The sequence below is a fragment of the Phocoena sinus genome, chromosome 3 (genome assembly GCF_008692025.1).
Source record: "Phocoena sinus isolate mPhoSin1 chromosome 3, mPhoSin1.pri, whole genome shotgun sequence".
NCBI classification, from domain to species: domain Eukaryota; kingdom Metazoa; phylum Chordata; class Mammalia; order Artiodactyla; family Phocoenidae; genus Phocoena; species Phocoena sinus.
This window is the reverse complement of record NC_045765.1, coordinates 71576534-71602140: the sequence shown is the minus strand read 5'-3', so window position 1 is coordinate 71602140 and position 25607 is coordinate 71576534. Positions and strand designations below refer to the sequence as shown.

Sequence of the window (25607 nt, the reverse complement as noted above, 5' to 3'; positions counted from 1 at the left end):
AAGGAAGAAAGAAAACATAATCCCCATTTGCCCTAGCACCTAGAACAGTGCTAGAAACTGGTGAGGACTTGTAAAGCATCTCTTGGTTGATTTTAAATGGTTCAAAGCTGAAAAATATCTTAAAACAAGCCACCACACGTAATTCCTCTGAAAAAATAAGCGTCTGTGTTCAGCTGCTTATTCAGTTATCTGACATAGTTGTGAGACTCATTTTTTTCATTGAAGTATTGGTGACCTCCAATGTTGTGTTAGTTTCTGGTGTACAGACTTTGGTGCATATTCTTAAAATGTTGTATTTAAGACAGATGTATCATTTGTACCACCATGACCTTTGCCGGCTTACAGTAAAAGTGTGGCACCCTGTGTTTATGCATGTCTCACTAGTGAAGTCATTTGGACTGGGTGCTTCAGTATGAATGCATGGGCAGTGGCCCACCCAAGGTCAAGTTGCCTTCATGTCAAAAAAAAAAAGTATTTTTTCACTAATTTCATTTATTTTTAGTACTATTATTTATTTATATTTTTTATTTTTTAACAAATTTGAAAAGTGTCGCAGACAGAACAACTCAGGAGACCTGTGTCCTCTTCCCAGCTCTGCAGTTGGAAAACCATGCAGCCTTAAGCAAGTCACTTGTCCCTCCTAGATTTAATTTCCTTAATTTACACACAGATAGGATTTTGCTAGATAATCAGTATTTCTTAAGGACTTTATTTTATTAGGAAGTTTTAGGTTCACAGCAAAATTGAGAGGAAAGTACAGAGACTTCCTGTAGACCTCCTGTCCCCACATGTGCACAGCCTCCCCCATTATCAAGATCCCCCAGCAGAGTGGTACATTTGTTACAGCTGATGCGTCTACATTTGCACATCATTATCACTCAAAGCCCATAGTTTACTTTAGGGTTCACTCTTGGTGTTGTATAGTTTATGGTTTTGGACAAATGTATAATGACACATATCCAACATTATAGTATTGTACAGAATATTTTCACTGCCCTGTAAATCATCTGTGTTATGCCTATTCATCCCTCTCCCTCCTCCTCCAAACCCCTGGCAACCACTGATCCCATTTTACTCTTCCTCTAGTTCTGCCTCTCCCAGAATGTCACGTAGTTGGAATCACTACAGTATGTAGCCTTTTCAGATTGACTTCTTTCATTTAGTAATATGACTTTAAGGTTCTCATATCTTTTGATGGTTTTATAGCTCATTTCTTTTTAGCGCTGAATTATACTCCATTATCTGGATGTACTCCAGCTTATTTTTATCCATTCACCTACTGAAGGTCATCGTCACTGCTTCCAAGGTTGGGCAGTTATGAATAAAGCTGCTGTAAACATGTGTGTGCAGATTTTCATGTGGGTGTAAGTTTTCAGCTCCTTTTGGTAAATACCAAGAAGCACAATTTCTGGATTGCATGCTAAGTGTATGTTTACTTCTGTAAGGAGCTGCCAAACTGTTTTCCAGTATGGCTGTCCCATTTTACATTCCCAGTGGCAGTGAGTGAAAGTTCCTTCCGCTCCACATTTTTGTCAGCTTTGGTGTTGTCAGTGTTCTGGATTTTGGTCATTCTAGTAGATGTGTGGTGGTATCTTATTGTTTTAATATCAATTTCTATCAGTTTCTCTGATAACATATGATATGGAACATCTTTTCATATGCTTATTTGCCATTTGTATTTCTTATTTGGTGAGGTGTCTGTTAAGATCTTTGGTTCATTTTTCTAATCGGTTGTTCACTTTTTTATTGTTGAGTTTTAAGAGTTCTTTGTATATTTTGGATGACAGTCTTTGAGCATATGTGTCTTTCATAACTATTTTCTCACAGCCTATGGCTTGTCTTCTCATTCTTTTGACATTGTCTTTCACAGAGTCGAAGTTTTTGATTTTAATGAAGTCCAGTTTATCAATTATTTCTTTCACGATTGTGCCTTTGGTGTTAGCTAAAAAGTCATCACCATACCCAAGGTCATCTAGGTTTCCCCTATGCTATCATCTAGGGGTTTTATAGTTTTGCATTTTACATTTAGATCTATGATCAATTTTGCATTAATTTTTATGAAGGGTGTACAGTCTATATCAAGATTGGTTTTTTTTGCATGTGGATGTTCCGGCTCCATCTGTTGAAAAGACTGTCTTTGCTCCATTGTATTGCCTTTGCTCCTTTGTCAAATATCAGGTGAGTATATTTAGATGAGTCTGTTTCTGAGCTCCCTATTCTGTTCCATTGATCTGTTTATTTTTTCACCAATACTCCTCTGTCTTATTACTATAGCTTTAGAGTACGTATTAGGTAGTCCTCCAACTTTGCTGTTCTTTTCAATATTGTATTGGCTATTCTGGGTCTTTTGCCTTTCCATATAAATTTTAGAATCAGTTTGTTAGTATCCATGAAATAACTTGTTGGGGCTTTAGGACTGCATTGAATCTATAGATCAAGTTGGGAAGAACTGCTATCTTGGCAATATTGAGTTTTCCTAGCCATGAAAATGAAATCGCTCTCCATTTATCTAGTTCTTCCTTAATTTAATTCATCAGAGTTTTGTAATTTTCCTCATATAGATATTGTACATATTTTGTTAGATTTATATCTAAGCATTTCATTTTTGGGAGTATTAATGTAAATCATGGACTTTTAGTATCAAACTCCACTTGTTAATTGCTGGTATATATGAAAGCAATTGATTTTTGTATATTAACGTTGTATCCTGGCAACCTTGCTGTAATCACTTACTAGTTCCAGGAGATTTTTGTCAATTTTTCAGATTTTCTAAATAGACAATCATGTCCTCTACAAACAAAGAGAGTTTTATTTCTTCTTTCTCAATATGTGTACCTTTTATTTCCATTTGTCTAACTGCATTATCTAAGACTTCCAGCACAATGTTGAAAATGAGCAGTGAGAGGGGACATCCTTTCCTTGTTTTTGATCTTAGTGGGAAGGCTTTGAGTTTCTCACCCTTAATTATGGTACTAGCTATAAGATTTTGTAAATATTCTCTATTTAGTTGAGGAAGTTCCCTTCCATTCAATAAGTTTTTAAATAGTAGCCTTCAATGGCTCTCCCTAGTGAAAGGAAACACAGAGGAGAATAGTAGTAAAAAGAGGTACATATAAGACATTTGGGTAAGGCTAGAATTTGACCATGAAATCAGTTTGAACATAAAATCAGTCTCAGAAGAACCTGTCATTTGTATTAGTGGTGGGTTTTTTTCCCCTTGGGTTCCTGCCTGCTTTGTTGCCCTCCCTGACCCTTGGTCAGTCTCGTTTGGAGTGTTCATGTTTTCAGATGTCCATCTTTTTCTAACTTTCCCCAATTCCCTGTCTGAACTTTTTGGAACTATGAACCCTAAATTTTATGGAGTTATGACTTTGATTTTATGATACACATCATTCCCCCAAATGCAGTATGTCCTATATTTATTTTAAAATATAAAAGTATGATTTGTTTTGTGGTAAGACTTTTCTACAGTACCAGTGTGGAAAATTTTGGATACCTTTTGTGGCTAAGCTGAAGTTAATTTCTTATAAAAAATCTTTGTTTGGTTCTCTTGTTTCACTCAGTGAGCTTTTTCATTCATTCAACAAATTCTTGAGTGCCTTCCATATGCCAAACTCTGCTGAGCACTGTGGATTATGGTGAACAAGACAAAGGATCTTATCATGGGAGAGGCAGATGTGTGAGCAGATAATAATATTAAGTTATGCTGTGTACACTGAATGTGATTTGCTCAGAAACTTTGCAGAGAAGGAAGGGGCAGGAAATAATCTAAACTCGAAGTCAGGTGTAGGTTTGAATGCTTCCTTAGGAGTTACTTCCTAAGTAACCCCTCAGTTGAGCCTTTAAAGAATAAGCTTAAAGAGTAAACAGAGTGAACTAGTCAGGGTCAAGTCAGAATAAACAGAAACCACTGTAGGTACTTCAAACAGTGGGAAATTAAAATAGGGCACTAGTTACTCTGGTGCTGGAAGAGTTGAGACTCCAGACTGAGCACAATAAGGCAATCCTGAGATTAGCAAAAGCAGGAATGCCACTACCACCCCAAGGGCTGAGAGGATAAAGGAAAGAGGTCCATTACCACCCACAAATTAGGGCCTTCTAGCACAATTGAGAATAATAAGAATGATGCTAGTGGTGCTGCCTTGTGGGAGCTGATGATATGCAGGACACACCGCCTGTAGCAGGGCAAGGGTGTGTGTGTGTGAGAAAGAGAAAGGGAGAGAGAGAGAGAGAGAGTGCTGCCCTCTAATCTTCTGCCCGAATCTGCCCTTAGCAAGACCTACCAGGAAGCCAGTCAGCTGGCAACGGTGCTTAGGAAGTCCAGTTACCTGAGAGAGTGGATCTATGGTAAATAGGCAAGTGATTGCACCACTGATTGGTAAATGAATAGCCAAAGGTAGGGGTTTGGAGGGTTTGGGGTGGTGGTCATGAGAGGAAAAGGGTGTACACAGAGACATCGGCCTAAGCTGAAACCCGGGACAAGGAACAGCATGGAGTGTGCACAGGACGCCAGTGTCATGTCAGTTTCTGGTGTGAGTCAGACATCCGGAGGAGCTGAACAGTAGGCAGGCACCCCCCCCACCCTGTGAGGGCCTTCATGTGCCTGGTGGAGGAACTGGCTCTCTGCCCTGTGGACTTTGGAAAGCACCAAAGCGTCTTCAGTAGGAAAGTGTCAAGGCCATTTTTGTGTTACAAGTTGTGTAGACTCAGAGAACGATTTTGAAGAAGCCAAAATGTACCAGTTTCCCTGCCTTTAGTTTTGTCCTTCTCAAATTCATTCAAGCAAGAAACAGTGGGAAACTGTAAGTTAAAAAATGATAAGAAGAATGGAAGGATAAAATTTTACTTGATGGGATGTTTGAATGTGCAGGCGAGGGAGAGGGGATAAGGGAGCAGGAAGGCTCAGGAATAATACCCAAGAGTGGAGGATGATGGTGTTGCCAAGTAAGGTCAAGTTTGAGGTGGGGAGCCTGTGGGCATCCAGGTAGTGATATCAAGGAACAGGTGGATACCTGTACAGGTGACCCCTGTGCAGGGGTCAGTGGTTGAATGGGAAGAGCAGTGGACCAAGACCTTTGACCTATAGGGAGGAAAAAATTAGACTCTTAAAGGAAAAAGAGAAAGAATGTCGGATAGGTTCAGGTGTTACCGGATTTAGTGGTAGGAGCTGATCTTGTTCTAAATAATTTTTAAAGGATACAGAAGTAGAAAATTGTGGTGGGTTAAGAAGTAAAAGGAGACATGAAAATGGCAACAGTGAATGTATGTAGATGTCCCTCTTGAGATGTTTGGGTAGAAGGAGAGAAAAGATGGGATGGAATCCAAAGCTGGGATGGGTTTTATTTGTAGGGTTGGTGAGGCTTGAGGATGTGTGTGGTCAGGTGCAAAAAGCCAGAGATGGGTTTAATCTTTAGAGGATAGAATAGAGATGGAGACCAAGGGGCTCAGGGCTGGAGTCAGGCCTGCAGAAGGCTGGGGGAATTTTCCACAACTGCCTGCCAAGGAACTGAGCTTATGCTGCAAAGACAGTGCGTTTAGAATTCCAGCCTTTGGCAAAGAGCCACGTAGCACCTTCCAGTTAAAAGCATAAAACACCTCTATGACTGTCTTATGATTTTAGGAACCAGTCACAGAAAACTAGCAGTTATATAACACTTTGCAGTCTTCCGACTGGATTCACGATTTCGTTTGACCTGTGATCACCTTGTTACACACACCTTACATACACCTCACTGTGAGTGGATAAACATAAACATATACATGCATACAAACATATATGTGTGTACATATGTGTGTGCTTGTTTATACACACACACACACGTACATACATGCCTATATATATTTCATTGTCTCTGGGAAACCCCTTATTAGGCATCTGAGGCTCAGAGCAGATATGACCTGACAAACCTTTCACAATCCATACATGATTTAACCCAGGTCTTCTGGCTTCGGGTTCCTAGGGACAGACTTTGTCATTCTCATAGATTGGCCTAAAGAGTGTCATGTATAGGTACTGCCCTCTACTTTACTTCCTGGTTCCCCGGCCTTTCAGCCTCAGACATCCAGGGGCCACTCTTCTTCTTCCAGTGGCAGGTCTTCCCCTTCTGCCCTCCTGTATTCTAATGGAGAGGCTTCCCCAAATTCTGCCCACAAATCTACCCCATCCTGGGCCCTTCCTTTCCACATACAGCAAGGAGAGACACCACCAGGGCCCTCAAACTTGCAGACTTTTTCTTCATGGCCTCGTTGTCAGATTCTCTCAGCTTTCTCTGCTACCACATTTTTTCCAGTTTTGAATCCAGTATTTCTCCCCATTCTCGCTCAAGGCCCTGCCAACCCACTGCTCTTTGGAGCCACATAACCCTGGTGGGCCTTCTGATTCAGTCACGTACGACTGGAACCAGTGGGCAAGTTACTCAGCTTTATTGAAGCTAATAATTCCTCATAGCTTACTGTGAGGATTTCAGGAGAGAACGCGTATGTGAAGGGTCCAGCTCAGTGCCAGGCTTAATCAATCTTAGTTCCCTTTCCCCACCAGAGTGGCCTGGAGCTCTTATCCACACTTCCCAGCACTCAGCACACTAATATAATTAGCAACATTAGTATATCTAGAAGGCAATTACCGTTTAATTGCTCTGGCCGCAGCCAGCCTGACATTCCTCGCTATTCACTTCTAATTTGGAGCTAGGGGGTTTTCAGTCCTACCCAGGCTAGTCACAAAATCACTGCCTTAAGGAAGAATTGAAAAAAACCTTCAGACAGCCATTGATTACAAGAGAAAAGATTTGGTAATTCCCTCCCTTTTGTTATATATAAAAATGCAAATATCAGTTTGTTCCCGGCCAGTGAACAAATCAGACAATTTCAAGCAGCATCTTTCTGTGACTTAGTGAATTATCCTGCTTGGTTAGAGCAGCGCTGCTCTCCAGAAGGCATGCCCTCCCCGATACGAGCTATACTGATCATTAAAATAAACTAGTGCCCTCGTGTAGATTCAGACTTAGCATCAAGTTTCAAGCATCTCTTCTTAAAAGATATTTATTTATATTACATACTCAATTTAAAGGAGTAAATGCCCTTCCCTCAGCCTGCAAGATTTGTTTATCTTAGCGCTATTGTGAGAACTTAATGCCCAAAGGAAGGCAGTGTGTTTTATTTCTTCTCCTCCGACCCAACGTTGCATAAAGTAACAGCAGCCTCTAATCAAGAGGAACCCGAAGTACTTTGAGATTTCGAATCCAAATCTTTACTATTAGAACTGCACACGTGCACTTGAGGAAACCTAGATTGCCTTAAGCCACACGGAAAGCATTTACATCTGTACCACTTTACTTGTGATTGCGAGTTAAAGTAAATTCTAAATAACTTTAGCTGTTTGCGACTTGGAAAACAGCCTGGGCCATATAAATTCTCCCTTAGTTCTTTTTCTGTTAAATCTTATGCCAAAGTAAATGGAAGCCATGGAGAACCTTTGAACGCCTCCGTTCTCAAATGACCCCAGTGAAGTTGGATTGGCAGAACCAAAGTTTAGTTTCCAAAGGAAGAATTTTTTTCTTTCCTTCTTGAAGTTTACACGTGACAGTTACCTTCCTTGGGGGAGGATGCAGTCCTTGGAGGAGGAGGACGCAGGAGGGCTTCCTGGGTCCCCCTGTCCTGGGCCTTGTTTGTGCCTCTCAGAAATGAGATTTCTGCCATCGGGAGCTCAGCACTGCCCTTCCTGGGGAGGCTTGGAGTCGGCATCCAGGTTTCTTAGCACCTCTGCTTCACAAGTCAGTCAGCTTCACTTTTCCCCTTCCCTTTCCCTTTCAAAAAGAGTTGTCGAAAGCAAGAGGTCTGGAGTTCAGTGCCACCTCTTCCTGCTGGTGAGGGCAAGTGGCTTAACTTCTCCAAGCTTCAGTTTCCTTTCCTGTGAACTGGAGGTTAAAAATAGTTCTGCCCACATGGGTCCCTCTCTTCTCTGAGTGTTTTATTCTTGTACTCGTGACCACACAGTTTATTACATTACATTGTATTCTTCACGATTTATTGATTATTAGGAAATCATTTATTTAAATATATCTTATAAGAAATGATATATACGTGTATGTATACATACATGTTACATGATATAATATATATAACATATGTGTTATGCATCACTGTGTTCTTACAACTAGACCACACGCCTCTTGAAAGCAGGGACAGTGGCTGCCACCCCTGTGCGTCATCCTTGGAGTCCAGTGCTGTGCTGAGCGCAAGATAGGTTCTCAGTAGACAACCAGCTGAGGCAGTCTTAGGAAGGTTCATCTTTAGCCATACTGCGCCTTAGTTAACAAAAGTAGTATCCATCAGTCAAGCCAACATTCAGAAAAATTAATTTTACTCCCCTTATATTTTAACGTGTGCTGTTTTTCTAGTATATAAATAACCCTGAAGGAAAAGAGCGACATTTATATTTTACACTTTTGCTCTAATGCAAAGGAACATATTACATGTTTGCTAATCCTCTGAAAAACAAACATTTATGTAAGCCTTTAGAGAGGGAAGTTTAACAAACGTTTTTTACCCTTAGCCGTCAGCTCTAAGTCAGTAGTATTTGCCACAAATTGTTACACTTAGGGCATGTTTAAGAAATAGCATCACATAATTTCTTAATTCATTACCCCGAATTAAATCTCACATTAAGGTGGGCTGTATGTTGTCTGCTATTTAGGGTTGTGTTTCACTCATCTACCCGCTCACTCCAGGCAGTCACCGTGCCTCTGCTTAAACATAGTCAGGAATGGGGGTCTCACTACTGCTGCGAACAGCCCTTTCCTGTTTCAAGTAAGGCATCTTGAACGGGTATACAGAATCTTTAAAGATCTTTCTGAGATGCAGAAGTGTAAATGCCCATAATGGGTATTATTATTATTGAAGGAGAATGGAGAAGACTAATTGCTATCCAAAAATCTGCATGACTTGTGTATTATAAACCCGAGAAAACATTTCTCAAGAGAAGTGTATTATAGGCTCTATAGCCTCTACAATTGGGTGTACCAATTGTAAATGATTAGGGGAAGATCGAGAACGGTCAACAGAAAATCCACCATCTCCACAGCGTGGAGAGGCAGTAGTTTCGGAATCACTCATACCTGGCTTTGATTCCTGTCTCCATTACTTAGCAGCTTTGAGCAATTTACTTTTGTCTCTGGTCTTGTTTTCTCAGCAGTGACATAAAAATGATATTAAGGATTAAATGAGGTTACATTTATTAAAGCAAAACACCAGCACAATGTCTGGTTCAAACCGGTGTCAAACAGTAACCAGTATGAGCATTATTATTGTGTTATCACTATATTATTATTACTGTTATTAGTATAAACCCAGGGGTGCCTGTTTGACTGACTGCAGCTGACAGTGAGGTAATGGATGTTTCTTAGGGAAGAAAAATGTGGTGTGGGGACTCTGAGTTGGCTACCTGTCTTAAGAGGCAACTGGGGACAAGGGGGTTAATAGGCAGTGTCAGCCCCCAAACTCCACCTCCCCTCAATGGAATTGCAAGGTCCAGCTATCCTACTTGTTAACACTGCTGTAAACCTCTTACCCATACCCTTATTAAAAGGGCTGGTGGGTACCTAATACTGATCTCATCCTTATGTAGGTAAAATACCAGCTAATTTCTTATCACTCTAATCTGTATTTTTTGGTCAGGCCAGTATTGTCCAATTAAAACAACTCTTGCTCCACCAAAAGCCCTGAGGTGCAGCGTTTGCTAATTTCCATGGTATAAGTACTCTCAGCGTACCCAATTTCAAGCTCCCAACATGCAGTCACTGAGCACAGAGTTGGGGAGAGATGTGCACAGTTGCTCAAGTCAGGGCAAGCTGGCTCCAGAGCACCACTGGGTCAGAGTGAAGCACGTGTTGTGACAGTACCGGATACGATGATTGACAGAGAAACTTATAAGCAAATAGAGTAGAGGGAAAATTGTTTGTCTTCAGAATGGGCAACAGAATTCATCCAGAAAGTGATTACTTGAGCAGCGTGTTTCAATGACGTTTTTCTGTCCTTGCTCTGTACTCTGCAGTCATACTTAGGACAGAAATCTTTTCCTAGCCTCTTGTGCCCAGCTGGCGGTTGGGTGGGGTCTCCCTAATGACTTCCAAATTATCAGACTGTTTCTTTAACCAGTAGTTTAAAGATTTGGTCTTGGGGCTTCCCTGGTGGCGCAGTGGTTGAGAGTCTGCCTGCCGATGCAGGGAATACGGGTTCGTGCCCCGGTCCGGGAAGATCCCACATGCCACGGAGCGGCTGGGTCCGTGAGCCATGGCCGCTGAGCCTGCGCGTCCGGAGCCTGTGCCCTGCAACGGGAGAGGCCACAACAGTGAGAGGCCCGTGTACCACAAAAAAAAAAAAAAGATTTGGTCTTGGACGTAATGCCCATGTTTATAAAAATGTCTTCCTTCCTCCCTTCCCTTTTCCCTCCCTTGCTTGCTTCCTTCCTTCTTTCCTTCCTCCCTCTCTCCCTCCCTGTCTTCTTTATTCCCTTCCCTGTGGTAGCACAGTATTTTCTATCATCTCTTTTCTAATCCTAACCCCAAGAGATCATCAGAACAGGTCATAGTATATCTGCTTTGCAAAAATGGTAGAGGAATTAGAAAACTGCTATACTTCATAAATCTCTATCATGTTATTAATGTCAAAATAATAATTTTGACATTAAAGAATGTCATATATAATAACAAAATATATTATAATAACAAAATATGTAATTTTGTTATTTGGAAATCTTCATTGTTATTCAGACACCCTCACTTCTTTAATATTTTTTATGAGTGAAGAGGGTCATTTCAGCCTCTGGCTACCTTTCTTTTGCTGTCACAAATTTAATTTTGTTCTCTCCCTCATTACAGTGCTATAAATACACTTCTGAGAACTTTTAATGAAGTGATGATACCTAGCACTTTCTCGTTATAGTTACATCCCCAGAGATGATAAAACAGAATCCTCTTGAGAAGCTGTTTTGTTTCCAGCAGCTCAGCACTGGAGCAAGCAGAATTCTGTTACAGACCATCTCCGAACTCTTAGGGTGAGGGTTGTGTCAATGTAGTGAATTACAAAAACCCAGGTCTTCTCACTAAAGGCTTCTTAAAAGTGTTTCAAGTGCCTAATGACTCAAACTGAAGAAGAAGACGTCTGAGCTCACTGATTTGCCATTTACCATGAAGCCCTCTGCAGATGTGCTTGAGATCATTGCTTGCCCCCTTCTAATCCTTGTGAGCTTTGCTGGAAACGTGTTTATTTTATTCTACAAGGAAATGTATGACTGGGCGTTTAGAGACATCCTTTCTTCTGATTTTCAGTCTTATATTTGTCCACCTCGTTAAAAACTTGGTGGTGAATGTCATAAAAATAGTTTATTCTTCTGGTTTCATGTCGGATTCAGCTGGCTGCCAAGTTCTACGCTTCATGGCAGCCCTGATGACTTCCTGGCCATCTAGTTCATGTTACACTTTGCATTGCTCTACCACCAGAAGCTTTACCAGACTGTCCAACCCTTTAGCGAGCCTCCAAACCCGGACCATCAGAAGCATTCCTTGAAGGTGGTTTCTGCACTTTGGATGGCTGGCATGGCAGTGTACCTCCCAGTTTTACCTTATACTAGAAAATCAGAATACCTGAATGTAGGAAATGATACAGAGCCCTTGTCTACTAACAGGATTCACATGGATTGCCTAATTGACTTTGGAAACAAGCAAGTAGAGTTTTACTATGGGAAAGTATTTTGGGTTCTGATTGATAGTCTTCCTTTAGCCGTCTTAGTCTTTGTTTCTGGATGTCTTTTCTGCTTTCGGAAAGAAAGAAGATGACATATGGTGACATCTGGATTGGAGATGTGGTTCAGAAATTGAAATCCTAAGAGGGGCCAAGTTTGGTATTTTAGTAATGTGGCTGATCACTCCACTTTGGATTTCTCACTTTGTCTTAGTCTATTTCTTGAAAGACTTTGGCAGCCTGTGCCCTTTTTCCAGCCGTTCTCACAGCCCTCTCTTTAGGCTTCTCTGCTCTCAGTCCTTTCCTGCTTATGCTGGTGAATTACAAAATGAAGTTGATGTCCTTCTGTGATGCCAAAGAGGAAAAACCCACACCACAGCCTGCAAATGTTATTCTCTCTCCATATGCTTACTGGGAAAAAACTCTGTTTTAGTCTTTGGGAAACAGACCCTATCAATGGAAGGTTCAGCTGATGTCTACATAGGCCTCATCAATAGATATTATAGTTTCTGAAAGAGGGACTAGATGATTGACACCTCCTCAAAAAAAACTTCTGAGGGAAACTGCAAGAAGAAGATATATGAACACAAGGTTATCGTAAGTGGAAGAAAAAACAGTCATCTCAACGTTTGTTATTCTAGACAATACCACAGTTTTTAGTGTAGAAATTCTTGACTGACTCAACTGATCACAGTCTGGAAGTGAACTCAACAAACAATTGATTAAGTATTTACTCTGTGTAAGATACTGTGTTAAAAAATAGCATATTGTGGAAACTGAGGATCACACATCCCAGCTGAATTCCTAAAGGTACTTAACAGTAATCTTGTGTTTTCATCTTATGTTTTTCTTGAAATGCTTTGACACATATTGGAAATGTATTAGTTAAGTATGCAATGTTCAGTTTTTGCACTGTCAATTGTGGTACCTCATCTAAGCCAGAAATAGATTTTGATCATTTTCCTTCCTCTAAGTATCTTTAGTAAATTCGGGCTAGATAAAAGAATTGGATGAAAGAATTAGTGCTTGCCAAATCATACCTGTGTGTATGTACAGATGTGCAAATATTTGGTTACTACAGACATTTAGCCTACGCTTCTTAATCACCTAAATATCAAGCTGTACTCCTCTTCAGAAAAAAAGGGATATTTATTTTACAAAGAGTTTGTTTCCTGTTTTGGTTATTAAATTGGTACATTTTAATTGGAAGAATTGATAAAATATCCATAATAATCTGTTTTCTGAATTTGGTTTTAATAAAAATAAGCACATTATAATTTAAAACACATGACCAGGATTTTATTTTTTAGTTAGCCAGTGTAGCCATTTGAACTGCTTCAAATTCAATGATCAATAATTTTAAGTATCTTATGATGCATACATATTGTATAAGCATTGGATTTTTAAGCTAATTCTTATTCAATTCTTGTATTTTTTCATTTTCCTTTTATTAGTAGACATAGGATTTACTATATTGTAGTTCTAGTGAATGGATATTCCTAAATAGAGATTCTTGCTCTGAAAATGCTGCATCTAAAATTATAAACCTGGATCTCATTAACAGGAGAAACTTAGAACATCCATGTTGCCATGAAGTGCTACCGAGAAGGGAATTTTTAAAGTAACCAAGGCTCAAATTTTGTAGGGTTTGGTAGGCCAATGTCTGTCCCTTGCATAGCACTGGGAATCAAAATACACACACACACACACACACACACACACACACACACACACACACAGACTTAAGACCTGAGGTTTCTGGGTGGTCTTCATGGGAAATGCTTAGTTGAGTCCACTGAGGAAGTTTAATCAGAAGGGCACTAGGCATGGATCCTGTATAATGAAGTTAACATCTGTGGAGATGGAGGATGTGGGGAAGAGGTCACCATCTTTTAATTAAGTGCAGATGTAGCCAGGGCTGGGATCAGCCATTGATCTTAGGTAGTAGTTCTCAAATGGGGTTCTGAGACCAGCAGAATCAGCATCATCTGGGAACTTGTTAGACATGTAAATTCTCAGGCCCCAACCCATACCTACTGAACCAGAAACTCTCGGGGTTGGACCCAGCAATTTGTTTTAATAAGCCTTCTGGTTGGTTCTTTTGCAGGCTGAACTTTGAGAACAACTGGTCTAGGGTTACTCAGAAGTTTAATGCTCACAAACGATGAGAGGTAGGAGAACAAAGCCAAGACAACTGACTCCTGATGTAGTCTTTAATGCTCCCATGCACAGTGCTGTTTTGTCTACTTCCCTCTAAAATGAGAACCAGGATTGTCATCTGTGCTGCATACATTCTCAATAATAATTGCCAAACAAATCCACTGTAGAAATCAAGCAATCTTTGCAAAATCAAGAGTAAAGCATGACCACTTCAGGTGCGCCAAAAATCTGGAACTTGAATTTGGAGAGTTTCCGGTATATAACTGGGTAAGGGATCCAGTTCCATAGTTCCTTTCCAGAAGCCAGTGCAGGACACGGTTGGCATACACCCAGGCTCAACTTCCCAGTGCTAAAAATGTTTCCTTTTCCTTCCCAGATATTTTCTTTTTGCTTGGGCCTCATTAGGTCATAGTTTTGTCCTTGTGGAATTGATAAGTTTTCATCTACAACAGAGAGTAAATTGTATTCTCACTGAATGAACAACATTCCAGTTCGCTTTTTAAAATTATTCTCCCTTTAACTCTCTGGCTCTCTCTCTCTCTCTCTTTTCCTCTCCCTTAACCTCCATATTTCATTCGCATTCCTGGTGGGATCAGGATGGCAGCTGAAATAGGATAAAGGAAGTTCTACAAAGGTTGTCATGGTAGCACCTTGGAGAGGGGTCAGAGTTGGTCAGGATGGTCCTGAGGTCCTGGATCAGGACCGCACAGAATCTCTGACTTAGAAGGTCATCTGTTCCTCCTTTCCAATGCAGGATTCTCATCTTTCTCCCTCAGAATATCTCTCCAAACCTCTAAAGGAATAGTTTCTTGCTGGGGTGGCTGTGATCTTACCAAGGAGCCCATTCCATTTATGCCATTATTAAGAAGTATTTGCTGAGACTGGCATCCCTGAAACTTCCTCCAAAAAGTTTCCTACCTTGAAGGCAAATCCTCCTTTTACCTGATGGCTTTTTAGATTCTTAGAGAGAGAGGAGTGCTTTTCTACAAGTTAGATAGTTCCTTAGCTATGTCACATGAGGCAGAGTTTGCCAGCCACTGGCTGTCTTGACTTCCTTGCTCTGTCTCGGCATATTCTGGTTTGCCTGTGGCCTTCTTAAGTCGAGGCATCCAGAACTGAACACAATACATATTTCCTTGTATTTACCTGTGTTTATATTTTTCTTCCATTCTACATTCTTTTATCTTCTTTTGTTCAGGTACTGTGAGCATGGATTCTTCGCTTCCTCTTCCAAAAAGGATTTTAAATATTAAACTCAATTTAAATCACTCTCACACACACACACACACACACACACACACACACACACACACACACAAATACAAATTTAAAAGTACCTCTGCCTCAGAGCTTAAAAACTAAGGTCCTTTCAGTCTCTAAAGTTCTGGTATAAGTTAGTTCATTCTCAGTGACAGATTTTAGAAATAATGAAATAACCCCAAATCATTTGCAAGAATTTTAAACTACAAGCTAGGGCTCACAACGAAAAAGACCATATTTTAAACCAAATATACTTCAATTTTTTGAAAAACTACAAAAAGACCAACCTTTATAGGGTTTTGTCAGAACAATCCTCTAGAATGAGGCTCCCTAGTACAGTGGTATTTTACTTGCCTTTTCAATAAGACATAAGGAAAGATGGTCATAATCAAATTTTCTTTGAAGATGAAGTTGAGGTATTAAATCAATTGACTGTGGAATACAATGCTTTACTGGCCAGTTCAGGGACACCTGTGGATAAGGTATGTTAGGTTCACAAAGGTCTATACACTTTTCTTTAATGATCCTCATGCCTATACCATTCTCTTTAGACTCTGCTGGAGAGAGGAAAGAGCAATTTGGAGTTATGGTCTGTGAACACCCAAAACAGTACAATTCAGGACTGAGGATGCCTATGGAATTCTGGCCTAGATGGTTCGGAGCCACGGCCATGTTTCAGAACAGTCTAGGGGGTAAATCAGAAGAGCTCTGGACTTGCTATCGGGAAGTGGTTTGTCTGAGCTGGCTTTACCCCTATTTAGGAGTACATAACCTTGGCCGACACATTCCTGAGTTTTGATGTCTTCAAAATAGGAAAGATATGATTGCAAACTGTGATAGACACCCTCTGCCTCCCTCTCACAGAGTTGTACTTAAGAAAGGTAAAAAAAAATATTTAAGGTGATTTGAAAAAAATTAAATGTTTGATACGGGCGAAGTGTTACCTTACCCCTGCGGTTTTGGCAAGCTGAAATAAGGGAGCAAGACACACGTATCACCAGAAGCCCCGTGTGTGAGGCGATCACAGAACCTCACTGAGCCTTGGTTTCCTTACCTCCACAAAGGAGATTGTAAAGATATTTGTCTCCCAGTCTTCGTGAGACGCACAGGAGAGAGTATACGTAAAGGCGCCCAGACCTAGCCCCTGCTAAGAAGTTTTGCTTCACAAATGTTTGTGAGCATTCAAACAGGAAATGCAGCTCCCCTTGCCCCCAAGTTGGAGCAAGCTCAATATATTACTGTACATTGAAGTCTCCTGTTTGATAGCAAATACTCACTTGTACTTTCTCCAAACATGCCAGAAAAGCTGGTATTCCAACACGTGCTCTGTTTACACCCTGGCTTTGGAAATACCTTCCTGACTGCTGTCGTTACCCATCCACCCTGGCCATCACCCTTTAAGACCGCTTTTTTGAAGCAAAAACAGCAACAGGTGTTAAATCAATGTTACCCATTCTTCTGGAAATCCTGCTTCAGAATTCTCCCCTCCAGGCCTTTGCCCGTGCTGTAACTCTACCTAGAACACTTCGTCCTGCCCCTTTGACTCCCTCACCATTTGAATCCTCACCCTTCAGCTTTCAGCTTAGACCTCACCTGTACCGGTCACAGTTCCCTCCTCTCCAAGGTCTAGGTTAAGTGACTCAGGTTCCTGTGTATTTATTTGTCTCAGCAGGGACCACAGTATACATTTTTTTCTGAATTCCTAGAAAACATACATTGTATCTTTTATTATTTAAATATTGATTTCATTTTTCTCTTCACGGAGGCATTTTTTAAAACATCTTTATTGGTGTATAATTGCTTTACACTGTTGTGTTACTTGCTGCTGTATAGCAAAGTGAGTCAGCTATCTGTATACATGTATCCCCATATCCCCTCCCTCTTGCATCTCCCTCCCACCCTCCCGATCTCACCCCTCTAGGTAGGACCACAGTATATTGTAACGGCTTGTTTTCTTGTCTATTTCCCCCTTGTACTGAATGCCGCACACTGGCGTGGAGAGTAGTGTTGGTCTTACCCAGCATGTACATGCAGGAATATTCCATAAATGAAGAAGGGGATGAAATCTACACAGCTTGTGCTTTTCCCTTTTCTCCTCATATGTACTTGTTGGCTCTCCTTCAGTTACCTCTTTCCAGTAGAAATTTCTTGCCTCTATCATTTTTCTGCTTCAAGACTAGGCATTTAGTGACTGCCATGCTTCTGGCCACTGTTGAATCAAAGAGTGAAAGAAACTGAGTCCAACATTTGGAATGAGTTGCTTTCTTGCCAGCCAAGCTACCGAGCCAACTGGGGACAACATTTCATATATTCCACTTTTTTCCACCCAAGCCTTCCAGTACGTAGTTTATGATTTTTTTTTTTTTGAACTCTTGTTATATGAAAGGAAGTTCAGTATCTATGTGTAGGCTTCCAAACTGAAAATGTATCCCAGTACAAATCTGGCCAAGTGTGTGTGTGTGAGGGTGTAGGCAGCTGCTGTGTTTTCCCAAGTATTGGTGAATTAAAGAGTAAAGAAAGAAGTTGTAATGCAAATCAACCGAGGTTACCTCATCACCGAATGTACCCTGCTCATTTATTTTGACAAGCCCAACTTACTTTTAATTACCAGGCCTCCTAGTACACTGGTAAATGTAGCAATAGTGACTTTGGCAGAAGAGGAGAAATCTGTGTAACATGAGCCTTCAGAATGAGTCCATGCTGACTCTTTATAAATTGGAGTGAGGCAATTCATTTTAAGAAGAATTTCAGTAGAGCAATTTATGTGATATGTGACTGTAGTTACAAATCAGTGAGCCTTTTATGAGCCAAGCACACCAGACTGTGTACATTAAACGAGGGCAGTTTCTCAAAGAAATTCTGTCGGCCACTCCGAGCCATTACCCAACAGATTTTTGTAAGTCTTCATTTGGAATTATTTTCAGAGTCAGTTTTCAAGTCACTATAAAAAAAAATTTTAAATGTCGCCTGAAAATCCTAACACTAGAGGGGGGAGGCTATTTTTTAAATCGATGCCTACTTTTTATTATTCAGTTGGACTCCTAGTTACTTGGAGCTTTTCCCTAAATTGAATCTTCTCTTGAAGGAAGCAGTTGGGCCATCACTGAGGTCACCCATGAGACGGTGACATGGTGTTGATAGACCTATTAGGGCCAGGGCCTCTACTGTACATTTTAATAGGCACTAGAGGGACTTCTGTTCTTGGCAATTTATCAAAACTCTGTGAGAGTAGGAAAAATCCTACAGGCATTATGCACAGTTGACGCTCATTACTTCTTTGGTCTTTTCCTGCTCTAGCTGACCTCAATTTGGAGTTTGGGTAAAGTTTCTCCCAGTGCCTTGGGCACATCAAGAGAAGGGGTGTGATGTGTCACCAATAGCTTCTACATGGCATTTGGATCCTAGCCACCTAGGCCTGTGTCCTCACATTCTAATTTTTGTATTCTTTCCCTCCCTATAAGTTTTCCGACCCAAAGTAGTAGAGCTAAGCCATTGGAAAATGTTTTCTTTCCCTTTCTCTGCTTTCCCACCTCCTGCCCAATCTCTACCGTCACCTCTCCCCGCACTTAAAAACAGCTTAAACGCATGACATACCTACTCCAGTGCATAACACATTAAAACTTGCCAATGTCAATGAAGAGAAATTAAAAGCCCAACTGAGCTTGAAATGGAATGATTTCAACCAGTCAGCAGTACCTGAGGTGGACAGCTCTGTAAGAGGTGTGCTGAGGGGAGAGGTGTGGCAATACGGGAGAAAGTCCTCGGAGAACCTGGGACCAGTGACTGCAGCTTGCAGGCACAGGGCCGGTGGGATGAGGCTGCAGTACAAATTTATAAATGACTGCGCTCTGAGGTCCCAGAGGGGTCCAGGGCAACTATGATGTGTAGCAGTAAAAGTCTCATGTAAAGGCTTTTAAGCTGGACTGCCCTTTCTGGGGAGGCTGAAAACTATTTTCCACTGAGGTGTCAACCCACTCTCACCAGCCTTGAGCAGGGTTGGCCTTCTTACATCCAAGCTTTCGGGCCGGCCACGTGGAGGATGGTCTTGGTCTTTTTCTGGGCTTGTCATTGGCACAGCTTCCGCCCTCCCCCCAGTCACAATAGTGAAGTGGCACCGTGTAACTGCACAACGCCAATGACAACAAGGCAAGGACCTCTTCTTCCTCAGGCTGTAAAGTGAAGGAAATGTAATCCCCGCCTCGTAGCATTTTATGATGTTTGTGAAGGTTTTCTTTTTCTCATACTAAGAGATAAAATGGAGGTTGTAGAAAAGCACAAATTGTAACATGCTGGTAGTTTACTGGTAAGAAATTTCATTTTACTGCTGTTGCGGTATGAGAATTTAAAACAATTGTAGAATACAAATCCAACGTTAGAATACAAATGAAGGAAATAGCGTTTGGCAGAAGGCACCAATAAGGAAAGGGAGGAGGGTGGCACTTCATGTTTCATACTGGATTCCTTTGAAGGGTCAAAGACTCAAACGCCCCCAGAGCCAGGCAGGATGTGTGGATGAGGAGAGCCGATGGGGGGTAGGAGTGTGGGGGGACCTGGGGAGTACATGCCCCATAGACAGGGCAGCTGCAGCTCAGCTATAGCCCATTGTTATCATGGGGAATGCAGACCTGTGCCCCCAGACCTCCAGATATTTTTTAAGTGAAGCCAGAAATCGAGACTCTTATGTGAAAGCACCAAAGGGCTACAAGTTGGCAACAGAGTCAATTTTTTGGAAACACTGCTAGGGCCAAACACATCACGTCTGTGGACCAGACTTGGCCCCTGGGCCTCTGGTCTGTGCCCTCGGTAGCTGTGCATTCCATCGGTGCCTGTGTGTCAGTGAGAAACGGGGGCTCACTGGGTCCCACTCGCTGGGTCCCACCGGGTGTGTGGGGTGAGGCAGTGCCTGACGCGCACAATGAGAAAAGCACCCACAGCCCAGCTCAGTTTCCTTATCATGTTGGATTATTTGCAACAGCTGCTCTAAACCTGACCTCATCCCCTCCAGTCACATCCCAATTCCTCAGAAGGGAGTGCTCGAGGGTGCTATGTGCTCAGTGGAAGGGCAGTTGGGGAAGGAAGAGGCAATATAATGATCCCTGGGACAACCATGGACTCACCCTCCAGTGAAAAGAAGCAATTGATGTTGGGAATGTGGCCAGGATCGGTGAACCACAGGGATCTCTGTACCTTATAAACGAGGACGTAATACTTTCCAAGTGGCACCTTGAAAGAAAGAAGCATTGAAACTAGACAAACGGAATTGTGTTGTCGATAGAATAAGGCATGTTAAAGGAGATGGCCACATATGGGAGTCCATCGGGAAGTAAAGGAGAATCCTGTATGCCTTGGACCACTTAGTCTGAGGCAGGACCGTCCAACCCACTGAGATAAATATGACCTTCCTATAATGGGCTGGCACTGCTATAACTCTTATATGCTGTTCTGTAGAATAAACAATCTCACTACCAACCTCCAAATCCAAATATAAAGACTCTGTGCCTTGGTGTCATGATTTATATTATCCACTGGATATGTTCCATTAGAATGTCTATGCTCAAAGGGAAATTGCTCTTCATGTTGTTAAACACACCTCAAACAGGGCCTCAACGATTACTTGTTAATATGCTTAGTTAAGATGTGTCCATTTGCATTTTGTATTTAGTCTTGTATTTCTATATATTTAGAGATCCGCTTGGTCCCCAGATTTGACTCATGTTTTTCTACTTCATCTCGCGTTTCCCTGTTTGTGGTGATACTGCGCTTGTCTGTACCCCATCCCGACACCCAGAATCATCTTTGTGTTCACCAAAGCCTTGGGAACAGTCTGTAAATCAACAGTTCAATGTGGAGTACAGACTTAGTGCAAAGAAATTGGATTGGGAGAAAGTCTGTTAGTTGACAAGTTGGAATCCAGAGTCTGGATTGTCTCAGAATCTACCAGAATGGAAGAGAAAGTTATTCTGAGTAATTTGCAAGTATGAGTGTGTACATTTTTCTCTGAAAAGCTTTGTGAGGCTTAGAGGAAAAGTGATATATTTTTGCACCAAGAAATTTGTTTAAGAACCAATTTTTATATTTCTATAAATAATAAAATTTAATTTAGGTATCAAAGACAAATTGGTTTTCGTTTTATTTTAAACTTTACTGTGATTTCAGAAGAACATTTAATATTTATTCTAAATGGATAATCACATTTGTACATGGTAGTAGCATCCTAATTGGTTTTATTTTAAACTTTACTGTGATTTCAGAAGAACGTTTAATATTTATTCTAAATGGATAATCACATTTGTACATGGTAGTAGCATCCTAATTCTTTTTTGGATCAACTCCGTATCCACTATAATTAAAAATATGTAAAAATGGTATATGCGTGTGGGAAGGGAAGGAAGGGGGAAGCACTGAAAATTGAGTCAAGTCATGGGTTTGAGGTATGGAACGGAGAGTGGTTCCCCCCTTTGCCGCAATTATGCTATTTCTGTAAATTTTTTAAAAACCTCAAAATGAGAAATCAGTGCCTTCAGAGTTAGTTTCCTTTTAAAAACTAGGTATTTTTACATTCTTGATCTTATATCGATAAGCTCATTTTCATCAGCCTAGATTTATTTTCCCTTTCCAATAATGTACTCCTTACTCTTTGGCAAGGTACGCCTTCCCCTTTGGCAAGGTACCCCTTCATTAGAGATCCGAAAGAGAAAAAAGTAAATTATTTCGGATACTCAAGTCTGAGTACATAAGACAGTTTTTATAATAAGAAAGACAAGTTACGGGAAATGGAATCTTTTTCGATATCTGAGAGTTTGCTCTGCGGAAGATAACTGCACCCCAAGGCACTGCCAGGAGATCTATATTTCTGTTCCTGACATCTGTAGGTACCACTGCCACTGCCAATGGTGATGAGGATAAGTGGTGGGAAAATGAACTGGGAGGTGATATATCTTCCTTGACAGATTTAAAGAACTGCCACAGGCAGCCCCAAGGCAAGTGCTGACTGAGGACATTCTGGCGCCTGTGTCGGGTCACTCTGGCATCGGCAGGCAAAGCTGTTAGAAGCAGGGGGCGATGCAATAACTCTGTGGTTTAAATCTCTGCTTAGATCCTTTTTCTGAGGGGGTGAACTGGAGGTTGTACTACAAATTCTGAAATATTCATTATTGTTGGTAAGTTAGTATCTGCCTTGTCCTTGTGTTATTACCGTGGCGATCCAGTATTCATTACTCCATGCCCAGGATCTAAAGATATGCCCACATAAACATTTGAATATGGTTGTCCTAAGATTTCAAGGTTTGCTCCCCATCCTCGAAGCCCCTGCATTCACCCAAGGTGTAGTGGTGGATGTGGGCTGAGTCAATCTTAATATTGATCACAAGGGGAGAATCTGACCTGAGTTACTGCTCTGGCAAAGACAAACAGGCACAAATGCAATATGGCGAAGGACCATGGCTGCTCCCTAGGGAGCCTCCTGGGGAGCCTGGAGGAGCTGTGCTTACTGCTTCTGGAGAACCAAGCTGGGGACATTCAAAGGGAGGAAGTGTGCTCAAAGGCAGCCCTTGCACCCAGTGACTTTTCTCACTTTGTCTAAATATAAATGTGCTTTTTGGTTATAAAACAGCTAACCGTTTTGCTTTTCTTTTGTGCTTCTGTCAGGTCCAGGACTTTATAAGGATTTGACCTTACTCAAAATGTGCAAAGAAGAATGATGGAAGCCCCTGAATACCTTGATTTGGATGAAATTGACTTCAGTGATGACATCTCTGTAAGTATTGCTACTTGCAAGCAATGCTTTCAGGAGATTCCGCCTTCATCTATATTGGGCTCCTTTCTCTGTTGTAGTCTGTATATCCTAAACTCTTCCAACCACGTTTAGAAATTGACAGCAAAAATCCTGCCGTGGCAGACAAAGTGTGGCTTGGGGGCCTCCTGGACCAGGAGTGACTCCCACTTAATTTTGTGTGAGCTTGGGTGAGAAAGACATTTAACCTCACTGGGCCTCCCCTTCCTAATCTGTTTCATTGTCGTCAAAATTATTCATTGAGTAAATTTATAAAGTGCCTGCATATGGTAGGCACCTTCATAAATTTACTTATGTACATAATTAACCCTATCGATGTTAATCTCTTTTATATGACTGGCTGTGCCACAGCCAGCATGCTGTAGCGTTCACAAGGACACAGACTGAAGGATGGCCAAGTTATTAATTTATGAACAATAAGAGCTTCCAGTCACTGGAGCTTTCAAAACACAGGTTGGACACCTGTGGGTGGGAATACTGAGGAAGAGTCATGTGTTGATAAAGGACAGGACAGGCTGACCACTGAGGCCCTGCTTAATACTGTAATGCTGTGGGCTGATGAGCTTCTTAGTTCCCACAACACTCACAGACTTCCTGCTGCCTCCAGCCTAACTCCTGGCAGCTGTGAGTGGATGGTCTGCCTGCCCTTTGCTCAGAGCTGCTTGTGACTTACCCTGGGCCACGTGATCTCTTCTGCCAAAGGCCAACCAGCAAACCTACTGGCCGCTCAAACCCTAGCCCAGTTGCGCTGACTCACAAGACTATGTGATGAGAAGATTGCTGTTTCTGGACTAGCTATGTAACTTTTCTTCCCAGGACCTCCAAGGGTACACTTTCTGACCGACCTTTCCATTGATTTCTCAGTTTTTGGTCACCACTGGCAATTGTCTCAAAAATATAAGCTTTAAGGCGCCTCTGGCAGCAGTGTTATTCTTCTAATTTACTCCTTACCTTGAAGTAAAATATGCATACTCTATGCAAGAATTGGATTCCTGGGATGCATTTGAAGAATCACCTATTTAATGGATGAATCTTCCTACCTTTCCCTATTTGTGAATTCAGCCTTTCCCTCCTTCAGCTTCCAGACAACTTTTATTAGTCCTCATTAAGGCTAATGTGAAGTGAGTGTCATTAAGACTAATGTGAAATGAGTGGTATCTCTCTCTCTCTCTCTCTCTCTCTCTCTCTCTCTCTCTCTCTCCCTCTCCCTCTCCCTCTCCCTCTCCCTCTCCCTCTCCCTCTCCCCCTCCCTTTTTAAATCACTGTGCTTGACTTAAATGTGGATCAGAGCATGGTTCTTTTATAACCACTCCCCTCCAGGTATTTTGAGCTGGCTGGGGAAAAGCAAGAAAAGTGAATGATGATGTGAGAGGTGGGGGTAGGGTGGAATGTGTTTCAGAAAGGGGCATATGTTATGATTATCAATTCAGGGTAGCTCTGTGAGCCTTGATAATGAAGTTGCATTTTAAGAGCATAGGCTGTGAAGGCACCAGTCCGGGCTCCAACCTCGTTCTGACCTTTGCTGGCTGGAACACAGTAACTTCGTCTCTCTGAGATACCCACCTCATTTTTAAGATTGTTTTGAGGATTGAGGGAAATAATAATGTATGGAAAGCACTTATCTTGGCACACAGTAAGTTGCTCTTAAAAATGGTAGCTTTTGTTATTATTTCAATGAATACTACAATAATATTTATATGACCAATGGTGAAGGAAGAACTCCAGGGAAAAGACCAGGCATCATGTCAAGACTTTGAGAACACACAATAGAGCAGTTATATTTACAGAAGAGTCATCTGGCAGCAGCCCTTAATTTAGATGAATTAGGAATCTCCACTTGCAAGATAATAAAATATGTTAAGCAATAACTGAAGCTGTTTAGCAAATTGGGATTCAAAATTACGCAATACTTGAGCTTCTATAACCTGACCACTCAAACATAAGTAAAGATCTCCATCTGTAATTGTGTAACTGCACTCAAACGTCCCCCCTTTAAATAGATTCCCATTGTTTGTATCTTTAACCTGCATTGAAACTGAAATCAGAAAGGAAAAAAAATGAAATTGCATAGAATTGTTAAAATAATAATAATGGTTAACATTGAGCTCTTCCCAGGGGATAGGCATTATCTTATTTAATCCTGTGAAGTAGGGAGTATTATTATCTTCCTTTTACAGATGAGGAAACTGAGGTGTGGAGATGTTACATAACTTGTCCGGGCTCACCCACCTACTTAGAAGCGCTGTCTTTGGAATATCAACTTTTAGCCCCAGTACTTGGGTCGGCTTTACCCATCGCTGGGGAACATTTGGCAATACCTGGAGACATTTTTGATTGTCATACCTGGGGAGGTATTCCTGGCATCTGGTGGGTAGGGAGCAGAGATGCATCTAAACATCCTGCAATGCCCAAGAAAATCCCCTACAGCGAAGAATTATCTGGCCTAAAATGTGGGCAGTACTGAGGATAGGCAATCCTGGTCTATTTTAATCCACTTAAAACTAAAGAAACTCTACTTTACCTGGCAACCTCTGTGGCATGGTAGATTATTTTATAATAGTTCCGCTTCATCCAGGTCCAACACCTTAAATGTGCCAGAATCATTGCTCTACATAATGTGTTCATGGGAAAAGCAGTAGGGATAACCTCTGAAATATTG

The 25607-nt window shown here is 41.4% G+C and overlaps 1 protein-coding gene and 1 pseudogene across 1 annotated transcript in view; both read left to right on the top strand.

Annotated features, from left to right (window-relative positions):
• Positions 1 to 25607, top strand: part of SNCAIP (synuclein alpha interacting protein) — a 149021-nt gene that overhangs the window by 52698 nt on the left and 70716 nt on the right. The window contains exon 2 of the mRNA XM_032627002.1: positions 22810 to 22912. Coding sequence (XP_032482893.1) covers positions 22853 to 22912 — 60 coding nt within the window. The 5' untranslated portion in view covers positions 22810 to 22852. The remainder of the gene's footprint in view (positions 1 to 22809; positions 22913 to 25607) is intronic.
• LOC116751048 lies at positions 11184 to 12169 on the top strand (annotated as a pseudogene).